The 12,038-nt window shown below is 40.8% G+C and overlaps 1 protein-coding gene across 2 annotated transcripts; it reads right to left on the reverse strand.

Annotated features, from left to right (window-relative positions):
- Positions 1-335: 335 nt before the first annotated feature.
- LOC5580210 (F-box/LRR-repeat protein 13) lies at positions 336-11,724 on the reverse strand. Of its 2 annotated transcripts, none has more exons than XM_021853720.1 (4): positions 11,366-11,724; positions 9,781-11,289; positions 604-810; positions 336-518 (listed from the first exon to the last, which is right to left on the reverse strand). In XM_021853720.1, the coding sequence occupies exons 1-4, from the start codon at positions 11,468-11,470 to the stop codon at positions 432-434; spliced, it is 1,908 nt and encodes a 635-aa protein (XP_021709412.1). In that variant the 5' UTR covers positions 11,471-11,724; the 3' UTR covers positions 336-431. The 2 variants fall into 2 exon arrangements, with proteins under 2 accessions (XP_021709412.1, XP_021709413.1); XM_021853721.1 differs by having other exon boundaries at positions 336-529; positions 11,366-11,723.
- Between the last annotated feature and the right edge of the window lie 314 nt (positions 11,725-12,038).

Here is a 12,038-nt window from a genome sequence, read left to right on the forward strand (position 1 = left end):
TGAAGGCATCCAGCTTTTCTGACGACATAAGTGATCATGTTTTTTTTACGAGGAGTATCCCCGAGGGAATGCTTTTCAGTGAACACTACAGCAAAAGACACGCTGTAGATCGGCTTGTTTACTAACGATCGTGTCAACGATCGATGCATCTACGGCGTGATCGTGAAAACGTGAATTCAATTAAACCATGATCTTGACCGACGGACACGCTTTCGATCGTCGAGTAGATGCTGCAATACTGATCTGACGCCATCCTCATTCAAAGCGATCACATTACATCAGCGGTAGGTATTTGTTTTGACTGTGAAATTAAAGCAGAACACTACTACTCGATAGTTAAATTTAGAAATGTACTTTTATTCGTTTGATATATCTAATAAAGAAGGTTAAACAGTAAAAGGTAAAACAACATTTCTCACTAAGCAAGCGTGCTAACTATTGATCACCTTCATCGTCGGTAATCGGGATAACCGTTCCTCGACACGGCTCAATTTGAAGCATCCGTTGACAGAAACGTGCTGTAATAGAACTTGAAAACGGTTAAAATTTTACCTTACAGGATCACACATAAAACGGTACGCATGAGAGAGTAAGTATTGATACCTTTATGTACTGGCAATTGAGACTGATGATGCACAGGCAGTCGTCCGTCAAGAGCGGACACTTGTTGACCCTGAGGGTCTTCAGCCTCTTCAAATTGGCGGTGATCAGCTCGATACAGTAGTCGTTGATGTTGGGACATTCGCTTAGGTCCAGGTGTTCGATCGACTTGTTGTTGACTACCAAATCGGCAATACCCGCTTCCGTGATCTGCGGATAAGACAAAATCAATATATAATGTGTGCATACGATGGTTTTCTTCAAGTCGAGTCTAGTACACGTCGTGTACTACACGACACTGAAGACGGCCTTACAGTTGAGGTCGAAATACGCGTATCTGTCAAAGGATACAAACTCTAGTGGAATTAAATGGTATAGTACTAAATTCGTTTTTTTTTCATCTACTTATATTTTAGCGCCAGCCGTTCAAAATTTGTATGCGATTTACTATGGATAAACTTACTTTCGCAAAGAAACATCGCCAGAGGTCGCCCATTGACCTCTATAAAAATTCTGAACACAGACCTCGGTAGGTATTTTTACGATAAAGAATGTTGCCGAAGACTGCGAAACAATCCGACACTTGTGAAAAAAGTTATTCAATAAAACCTATTGGCAAGGCGACGTAGATTAAAACGTATTTAAAGGAATAACAATAAGAACAAAATCGGGCAAAATTTCCGAATAGTCTATGCTAAATAACTTTTTTCACAAGCATCGGATTGCTTTGCGGTCTTCGGCAATGTTGTTCATCGTAGTTGTGTGTTCTGAATTTCTATAGAGGACAATGAGCGACCTCTGGCGATTTTTCTTTGCTAAAGTAAGTTTTCCCATAGTAAATCCCATATAAACTTTGAACGGCTGGCGCTAAAATATAGTTTCACCGATCGAGCTGAAATTTTGCACAGTTGTTATGGGACCTAAATGCAATTCAAAAAGTGGACTGGAGCGAGAATCTAAATTTTTCATATAACCGTGTCCCAGGCTACTGAATATTGCAGCACCTTGAAAACGTCTTTTAATCCCCACGATTTTTTTTGGTTTATTTTTGTTGTTTTGTTTTGCTTGTATCACTGGATTTTGGGCGATGCTAAACTTAAAAGTGCTGCAATACTCGGTATTGCAACGATTTCATACTTTTGGTGGGTAGTGTACTGCCCATACTCGCAATACAGTCCCATTAGGAAAATCATCATGTCGAGAAAAACGCGTCTAAACATAATTGTAAAATTTTTCGTTTTGCCACTGTTGGTGGTAGTCAATCCTGGTAGAATTACTCAACACATTATGATCGAAGTATGCACAAATCTTCAACTACTGAAATAAAGTTGAAGCGGTAGTTTTTTATGTCCAAATCCAAAATACTAGCAAATGGGACTCGATATCCAAGTATTTCGCTCGTCTAACACAAATATACCCGCATATCAGTCCCATTACTTAAGACTCGCTTACTTTGTTTTTGCAGTTGTTAGTATTCGCATATTTAAAGTGTAGTAATGTCCCTCAATGCTCAAAAAAAATAGTGATGACAGTGATAGTGATGTACAATTTCTTGGCTAAGATTTGACTGCTGCACCGGCCAAAATAAAAAGTTCAATGCAACCACCTGCAGCATAGCATTTGGATGTCGGTGTAGGATTTGAAACAGACCAAAGTAAAACTTAAAGCAAGGTTTGGCCTACAAGCTGATGGCGGTTCCATTGATTTGAACAATCTTGCTGTGTGTCTAAAACATTCTAATTTCACGAAATTGCATGGCGCAAACACTCAGTTTTACCATGAAAACCTTGTCAAAGATATCAGTGGCGATGTGTGCAGATCTGCGCTGGCCCAAAAAGCCTTCACTTTCCCTCTATCAATGGAAGATGAGACTACCGAAGATTAATCTGAAGGACAATAGTAGAACAACGTAAGCATTGGTTCAGGGAAGTGATTATATTCAATACTCTAAGAAGGCTTCATAAGGTTCTAAAACAATTCGCTACAGAAGGCATTCTGGGAAAACTTTCATGTAAAATATCAAGTTTTTCTCAAATAAAAATTATGAAAACCACTGTAAATTGTACGATTTCTTCTTCTTACGAATTGAATACCATTGTAGAAAATTAAATAAATCATAATAGAAATGAGTTTTCTTCAATTTCGTCGAATTCAACTGATGGGACTGTTATGCGAGTACTTTCAATATGGGACGCACATGAATTGGTATTTTTTTCGCACTTTATCCATACAAATATACAATTTTGAGAAAGATTTTGAAAACTACACTATAAATGAAGGCTATTCATGAAGCTAACTCAAAAGTGATAAAAATTCAAATGAGACTGTTATGCGAGTATGGGCAATGTAGATGCGTAGTAAGTCTTCATAAGTAAGGAAGTGTAAATTGCATCAAATCGTGCTGAAGTCTTGAGCAAAAATAATCTCCGATCTAAAAATAGTGAATCCGCTGAATGCGCAAACTCGATTTGATAAAATAGCGTGGGGATTCGCTCGTTGGAACACGACTGCCTTCCAGTTAGCGAATCCGACCCGTTAGTTGGGGCGACTGAAAGCTGCTGAAAATTTTTCAAACTCACGCATCTGCATTGGCGTAGTAACAGGGTGCCAAGGAGGGCCAGGCTCCCTCCAAAGTCATACAACCCAAACTCCAAAGCCATACAACAATTTTGGATGATAATGAATTTAAAAAAAACACTTGACATAATTCTAAAAAATGAGATTTACAAGGAAGATTATAGTTCAAGGAATACATTGAGTACATTGCAGGTAACTCTTGTTCCGTAGATAAATTTTAACAAGGACGATAAGTTAGTGCTGCCGAAAATATCCTCAGAATGCTGAAGCCATCATTTACCCTAGATCTTTAATTTGTACAACAATAGTGGGAAAACCTCGCTTGTCGTACACATTATCAGCTTGGCGATTCTACTTCGGAGAATCGCGAGTGTAATTTTTCGACATCTCAATGCTGTTTTAATTTTTTTAGCGTAAAAAAGCTTATTCTTAGCATTATAATTTCCCATGTTTTTGGAGGATGCTTTGGTCGAGGTGTCCGGTGATGATGATATTCCGTTTAAGAATTCACTATAGAAATCCATACATTAACTGCAACTCGTATAGTGTCCGACAAAATTACTTGAAAAAAAAAGGTTAATCCACTAGAGGAATTTTTTAGACAATAGAAAGCGGACATTTTTGGCGAAAAATAAGGCTTAATTCATAATAGATTATTTCAAGAAATGTCATACTAGCTAAGTTATCCTCAGAATTTATGGCAGAAATTTAACCTAGTGTTCAAAAATTTATATTTTTTTTCTTACATTTTGCTTTAATTTTTTAAGCAATTTCGCATGATTTCGCACTCGTTGGTTAAACTCTAAACCATTTTTTTTCAAGATAACTTACAATGTTTTAAATTCACAAGAAATTCCAAAAAATATTTGACTTATTTTCGACAGATTTGCAGCAACCATTTCGAAGCCACGCTTAAATATTTTTTGAAAAATTTTAGTACAACCAAATTTCTCAAGGAATATCAAGGGGCAGCTTCAGAACTTTTGTTTCATTTCTCTTGAAAATTAGTCATATAATATTTTAAGATTTGTTCGTACTTTTTAAATTTAATTCCTCTTAGAGCCGATTTCTTCGCTTGAGTCGTACTCCACGTTTACCCATATAGTTAAACTAGGTTTAAGGTTTAAGCGGTGATAAAGAAACCGCTTATTAGAGGACAACTATTCCTTCAATGCCTATTTTTTATTCACAAATTGATTCCGAAATATGTTCCCAAATCCAACAAAAAAAAAAAAATAAAATAAACTTTCAAAAGTTTAATGTTTTCCCTTTCGAACACTCCAAAAATTCATTGAATCTGTCAAATTTTATACTGAGATATATTGCTGAATGGCACGGTAAATGGTTGGGCATGGCGTACCATTGGTACCTCGCGTACCTACATGAAAAAAAATAGACTCCTTTATGCGGTCCTTAGCCTCTTGCTCAGCAACTCCTATCCCTACCTCCTCGTTGTACTGGCCGGGGTACGAGCAACCTTGGGGAAGATCGGGTAACCAACCCCGGAGGGAACTTTGGTCGTATGCTGAGAAGGAAGGGGGGTTTGCTTCTGCAAACCTGGAGCGTCTGTACTCCATTTTAGGAGCCGCTCACAACAGCGTCTGTTCCCCATGTCAGGGGCGGCTGATCATCGTCCGAGTGCCAGAGAAGGATTCTAAGCTAAACTGCGCAGTATGGCCGTCCGAAAATTTAAGGGGAATGGTCCTCCGGAAATCTAGGGGGTTGGTGTCAGGCTCTGCAAGCCAACCGTAAAACACATCAGCACAGGACGTCAACGAGAGAATACGGACCGGAACAATCGGAAATGACTCAACTTCATTGGAAGCAGTCGCATACTCTCCGATGTACTAAAGACTCGCGGTTTCGGTATCGTAGTGCTGCAGGAGGTGTGCTGGACAGGAGCAATGGTGCGAACGTTTAAAGGTAATACCATCTACCAGAGCTGCGGCAACACACGCGAGCTGGGAACAGCTTTCATAGTGATGGGTGATATGCAAAGACGCGTGATCGGGTGGTGGCCGATCAATGAACGAATGTGCAAGTTAAGAATCAAAGGCCGATTATTTAACTTCAGCATAATCAACGTACATAGCCCACATTCCGGAAGCACTGATGATGACAAGGACGCATTTTACGCGCAGCTCGAACGCGAGTACGATCGCTGCCCAAGCCACGACGTCAAGATCATCATAGGAGAATTGAACGCTCAGGTTGACCAGGAGGAGGAGTTCAGACCGACAATTGTAAAGTTCAGCGCCCACCGATCGACGAACGAGAACGGCCTACGACTGATAGATTTTGACGCCTCCAAGAATATGGCCATTCGTAGCACCTATTTCCAGCACAGCCTCCCGTATCGGTACACCTGGAGATCACCTCAGCAGACAGAATCGCAAATCGACCACGTCTTGATCGATGGACGGCACTTCTCCGACATAACCGACGTCAGAACCTATCGTGGCGCTAACATTGACTCCGATCACTATCTGGTGATGGTGAAACTGCGCCCAAAACTATCCGTCATCAACGATGTACGGTACCGACGCCCGCCTCGGTACAATCTAGCGCGACTGAGACAACCGGATGTCGCCAATGCGTACGCGCAGCATCTTGAGGCAGCGTTGCCGGATGAGGGCGAGCTCGATAGGGCCCCTCTTGAGGACTGCTGAAGGACAGTCAAAGCAGCCATTAACGACGCTGCCGAAAGCGTTGTCGGATATGTGAAACGGAGCTCAAGAAACGATTGGTTCGACGAAGAGTGCCAGGAGGTTTTGGAGGAGAAGAATGCAGCGTAGGCTGCAATGCTGCAGCATGGTACGCGACAAAACGTGGAACGATACAAACTGAAGCGAGAACCGCAAACCCACCTATTCCGGAACAAAAAGCGCCGCATGGAAGAGGTGGAATGCCAAGAGTTTTGTACCGTTCTCAAGAAACGCGGAAGTTCTTCAGGAGCTCAACACGTGCCGTGAGCTGAAATGTGCCGGGATAAGGATGGGAGCATCTTGACGGGAGGACGCGAGGTGATCGAAAGATGGAAGCAGCACTGCGATGAACACCTGAATGGCGCAGAGAACACAGGCACAGAAGGTCGGCACAGCGAAGGCGATGGCTACTTCAGCACAGCGGAGCCGAACTCATCAAGATGGGTCCAGACAGGTTGGCCGCTTGTCTGCATCGGCTGATAGTCAGAATCTGGGAAACAGAACAGCTACCGGAGGAGTGGAAGCAAGGCGTTATATGCTCTATCTACAAAAAGGGCGACAAATTGGAGTGTGAAAATTATCATGCAATCACAATCCTAAACGCCGCCTACAAAGTGCTATCCCAGATTATCTTCCGTCGCCTTCACCTATAGCAAACGAGTTCGTGGGAAGTTATCAAGCGGGTTTCATCGACGGCCGCTCGACAACGGACCAGATCTTTTCCGTGAGGCAAATCCCTCAGAAATGTCTTGAGTACCAAGTCCCTACGCACCATTTGTTCATAGATTTCAAGGCGACATATGACAGTATCGACCACGTAGAGCTATGGAAAATCATGGACGAGAACAGCTTGCCCGGGAAGCTCACAAGATTGATCAGAGCAACGATGGACGGTGTGCAAAACTGCGTGAAGATCTCTGGCGAACACTCCAGTTCGTTCGAGTCTCAGCGGGGACTACGACAGGGAGACGGACTTTCGTGCCTGTTGTTCAATATTGCGCTTGAAGGTGTCATGCGGAGAGCCGGATTTAACAGTCGAGGCACGATTTTTACGAGATCCGGACAATTTGTTTGCTTCGCGGATGACATGGATATTATTGGGAGAAAATTTGAAACGGTGGCCTACCACCACCCGCCTAAAACGCGAAGCAACAAAAGTCGGGCTAATGGTGAATGCGTCGAAAACAAATTACATGCTGGTTGGCGGAACTTAGCGCGACAGGACCCGCCTAGGAAGCAGTGTTACGATAGACGGGGATATCTTCGAGGTGGTGGACGAGTTCATCTACCTCGGATCCTTGTTGACGGCTGACAACAATGTTAGTCGGGAAATACGAAGGCGCATCATCAGCCGGAGTCGTGCCTACTATGGGCTCCAGAAGAAACTGCGGTGAAGAAAGATTCACCCCCACACCAAATGCACGATGTACAAAACGCTCATAAGACCGGTAGTCCTCTATGGGCATGAGACGTGGACTATGCTCGAAGAGGAATTGCAAGCTTATGTTACGGTTTACGAACGTCGAGTGCTAATGACGATATTCGGCGGCGTGCAGGAGAACGGCGTTTGACGGCTAAGGTTGAACCACGAGCTCGCTCAACTCTATGGCGAACCCAGTATCGTGAAGGTAGCTAAAGCTGGAAGGATACGCTGGGCAGGGCATGTTGCAGGAATGCCGGACAACAACCCTGTTAAGATGGTGTTCGCTACGAATCCGGTCGGAACAAAAAGGCGTGGGGCGCAGTGAGCTAGATGGATTGACCAGGAGCACCAGGACCTGGAGAGTGTGGGTTACAGTCGAGGATGGAGAGGAGCGGACATGAACCGAGTAAATTCGTGAAATATTGTTGGCGAGGCTTTATCAAGATAATTGATGTAAAGCCAAATTAAAAAATAATTCAATTTTCTTTGCAAAGTTCAACTAAAGTTCTTCAAAAATATTTCCAAAATACATCACAAATTGCGCTTATATTTCTTATTACAGAAGAATTATCTACGAAAAGTGTTTTAAAAATGTATCTTGCCTTCGAATCTTTAGAGAAAATTTGTTAAAAAAAAACTCCAGTAAACATTTTTGCGTCCGAACATCAGCATATCGGTTATGGAATTTGAGGAGAAACATTTAGAAAAATTGCTGGGAAGAGAGAAATGATTTATAGAGATATTTATAAAGATATTAAGAATAAAGGTCTTCCTGAAAACATTTCTTTGGAAATAGTTTTATCAATTATTGGCAGAATCTATATTCTGGGATAGAATTCTTGTACAATTCCAGCGCGGAATTTCTTGAAAATTTTCGGCAGAATTCTGGTGGATCCAGATATTAAGGAAGGAATTTTGCTTGATTTCAAAGATGATTTTAAAAAAAATTATGGAACTTCTCCATAAATTGTTTACTTTTATTCATTAGAGAGGGTTTAATTTTATTGTTATCATTCACCTTTCTCCAGAGATAAATAACCATTTATCTTTGGTTATCCAGTTGTTGTTTCTACGTGCTTCAACATTTTATTGTTTCCCTACTGAAACTAAACGCTCTCTGGAGTAACTTCGCACATATATATTTTCAATACTCCAAAAAGCAACAACAACAGAATCTAAAGAAAAAAAAAAAGGATTTTTAAGAATATATTTTCTTATAGTTGATTGATTTAATAATTATTATTCTTATATTGTTGATTTCTGAAAATCGATCTAGAATTCCTCAACAAATTTTCAAGGTAATGCATAAATTTCCTCAGTGATTTTAATTCAATAAACCCTAACGTTACGGCTTTTCCGATAAGACAACGTTGGTAATGTTCTTAAAAAATACCGCCAATATTTCCGCGTTCAACTTCCATAGTACTAGCACACTAATTAAAAAAAGACCCTCCAAAAAGTTTGTTCGGGATTTCTGCAATTAGGGAAAAATCGGTTTCTACATCAATCTGTTTGCCATAATATCATGAAGCTACGGAGGTCATGAAATTTTTTTTCTTAGATGTTAAAACAAATATTTTCAGTAAAAATTCTATCGTTTTAATGCCAAACATTGTCTATCAAAAAAGAAAAAGGAAATAAAACGAGATTTTTTTAAATAAATTCTATAAAAACAACTTTAGCTCTTCTGTGAGGTATACATTCAGAAATTTCGTCAAAAAGTTTCAGAAATTTCAAGTTGAGTTCTTAACTCTCTCAGAAAATCTATGGTGTAGGGGTAACGCTCCCTGTCTAGTGAACAAGGAGTCGTGAGCACGATTCTCACCAAGAAGACGTGTAACTTTTTAGTAAATTGCACATCAAATTGATATTTACAAACATTTGATTTAAATTTTACCATTTAATCCAATTGCAAAGTATATGTAATGTTAAGTTGTTCGGTAGTTGTGGAAACTTCCACTCGGTAGGAAATCATAATTAAAAAGCACGTTCTCAAGTTAAGCTTGGGAATGGCCATTTTAAACCTGCGTTAAAAGACGCCCTTTTCTTCAAAATAATAATTTCACATATAATTGTTGAGTATTGTAGACGGAGGTAAAAATATTTGAAACCAACCCAGAATAAGCCGTTTCAAAAAAGTATGTCCAGCACATCTGTGATGCTTCATCCCGAATAAGATATGAGTGGCACACTTGCACTATAGTGCTGAAAAATACGTTATCTTGTATAATATTTGAGAGGCTCCATAACTAATAATCATCCATTTATTTAGATGCCTTTGAAGATAGGATAGGTCTTTGAAAAAGTAAGATTTTTGTAATCGCTTAATGTGACAAACTTGCCCAAAATTCCGCTATTCTCGAGCAAACAATACATCCAATCATTCAATTCACCAAATATCTTAATTTATGTGGTTATTTCATAAAAAAAATGATTTGATTCAATGTTCAAAAACAACATCTGAAAATAACTTACCAGCGAACATCTTGCCAGATGCAGCTCCTTCAGTTCACCAAACTTAAATCCCTTTTGTAGAGACAGATCAGTTATCTTGTAGCATCCATTGAGATTCAGCACTCGAAGCTTAAACAGACGATCGATGGAAAACGACTCCGAAATATCCCAAATTTCCAACGGATTATACGGAAGATCAATTCCCGTTAGTCCAGCGTCGGTCACCTTAGTGCAGCAGTACAGTATCAACTGTCTTAGGTGGACCAGGTAAAAGTTGATATACTGCATGGTGGCATCTGTGGCCGCATTCGGTGAACTGCTGAGGTCCAGTATCTCTATGAGTTCAAAGTTCAACGTAACCTGAATCAACGAGTAATCACTCAGGCTGGGCAGTTCACAGAGGTATAGCTCTTTAAGGTTCTTGATCTTGCGTCCGATTACTCCATGAAACATTGCACGGTCAGAAATACGTTCACAGTTGGACAAGTCAAGCACCTCCAGGTGTTCAAGTTTGACGATGTCCATTATGCCTTCGTCCGTGATCAAGATGCAGCGGCGCAACTTCAACGTTTTCAGCTTCGGAAGATAGTTGGTGATCAACTCCATGATTTCATCGGTGACTCCCAACGATTGTGATAGATCAAGATGGACGAGATTCGGTTGGCTAGTAAGAAAGCTGATGAAGCCCGGAGTTTTCATGGTTTTGACAGTTTTCTTATTGTTGAATTTGAACTGCAGGGCTTGGTTGATCTTCAGGTCGGGCTGGCGTCTTAGAAGATCGATGATTGCCGGCGGAATCTTATCACAGAATGTCAGACTCAGACTCTCTAATCGTAGTCCATCCAGTATGGCTAAAGTACTAAGACAAATGTCGTCAATGGAAAGGGTTCCACTGAATTTCAGGGCTTCGAGCTGGAAACGTTTGTTGTTAATAAACCGCATAATGTGTTCAACCATTGCAACTCGCCGTTGGGCAGTGACCATTTTGAAACAATTTGATATGTCCAACTGGGTGATATTGGGTGAGATTGTCATAATCCAATTGAAGTGTGTTTCGTCCATAAAGTCGTTGTTTGCCAAAGATACGTCGCTCAAATCCTCCAGAACAAAGTTTGATTCACAGCAGAGAAATTTCTTATCGAAATGCCACATCCGGAACAGTTCATCGCAGGACTCGATCCTTAGTTTTCGAAGGTTTGGCACATGTTGGAGAACCCAAAAAAGCTCCGTATCACGAATGAGGCAGTTTTTCAGAGTCAATTCAAGAATAAATTCACCAAAGTCCGGCCAAAAGTCACTGTTGCCTATGAAGGTGACAGACGTAGCTTCGACCCGTGGGAAGATTCTGAAACCGCTGATGAAGTGCTTGATAGGAGGTTCGTAATCGGAGAAGTTGATGTTGGTGAAGCGGAAGATAAGTTTCTCGTTAAAGGGAGTGTAATAGTGAGCGGCTTCCAACCATCGACGGCATGTTTCTCCAGCAGCAATACGGTCATCCAACGAGATCATCTTCATGATCTTGAGCAATAGCTGAAAGATCGCGAAGATTACTTACATGGTTTATGGCGTTTTAGACAAGGCGAAACAAAGGATTGTGATGACTTACTTCCATGGGTAGATCATTGAAGCCTGGTTTTTCTAGTTCTGATTCTGATTCTAGAGGTGGCGTGGGTTCCTTATTATGGTTGCTGGCTATGAAGAAGTCCATCATGGTGACGGGTCGAATGGTGCGACTGGCTTAGGTTGAACTGTAGATGCTCTGAGAATTTACTGACTGAAACTGAACTTGACTCAGATGCAGCGAAAAGAGTAATGATATAATCGAAGGAGAAAGCATAGGCGAAAGTAAAAATACGTTGAGATTTGCTTCGGGTTTCGATCTCGGAGAAGTGAGTTCCCCGAAGTTGGGTAGCACGGGTCTTTGTTTTTGATTTAGGTGCCAAGTTCAATACGATTGTTTCGGTGTACAAACATCCTGGTAGTTGTTTGTATTTGCAAACGGTGTGCGTCACGTGATTTTTGCGCCAAAAACAGTCACTTTGTTTCCTTTTTGACTGATACATGCTGCGCTTGTTGCCTACTATAGGGAGTATTTCTGTACTGACAAATAGATGGCGTAATGATAGCGAAAGAAACTACGGGAACGGACAGGGCTTTCTGAATATTATAAAATACATATGAGTAAGCCTACAAAATGCATTTATCGTTCATAAACATTTATTCATGTTTCATTAATTCTAAATAACTGTACAATAGCTTAGACATCAGACTTAAATTAG

This window comes from Aedes aegypti, chromosome 3 (assembly GCF_002204515.2).
Source record: "Aedes aegypti strain LVP_AGWG chromosome 3, AaegL5.0 Primary Assembly, whole genome shotgun sequence".
In the NCBI taxonomy this organism is placed as follows: Eukaryota; Metazoa; Arthropoda; class Insecta; order Diptera; family Culicidae; genus Aedes; species Aedes aegypti.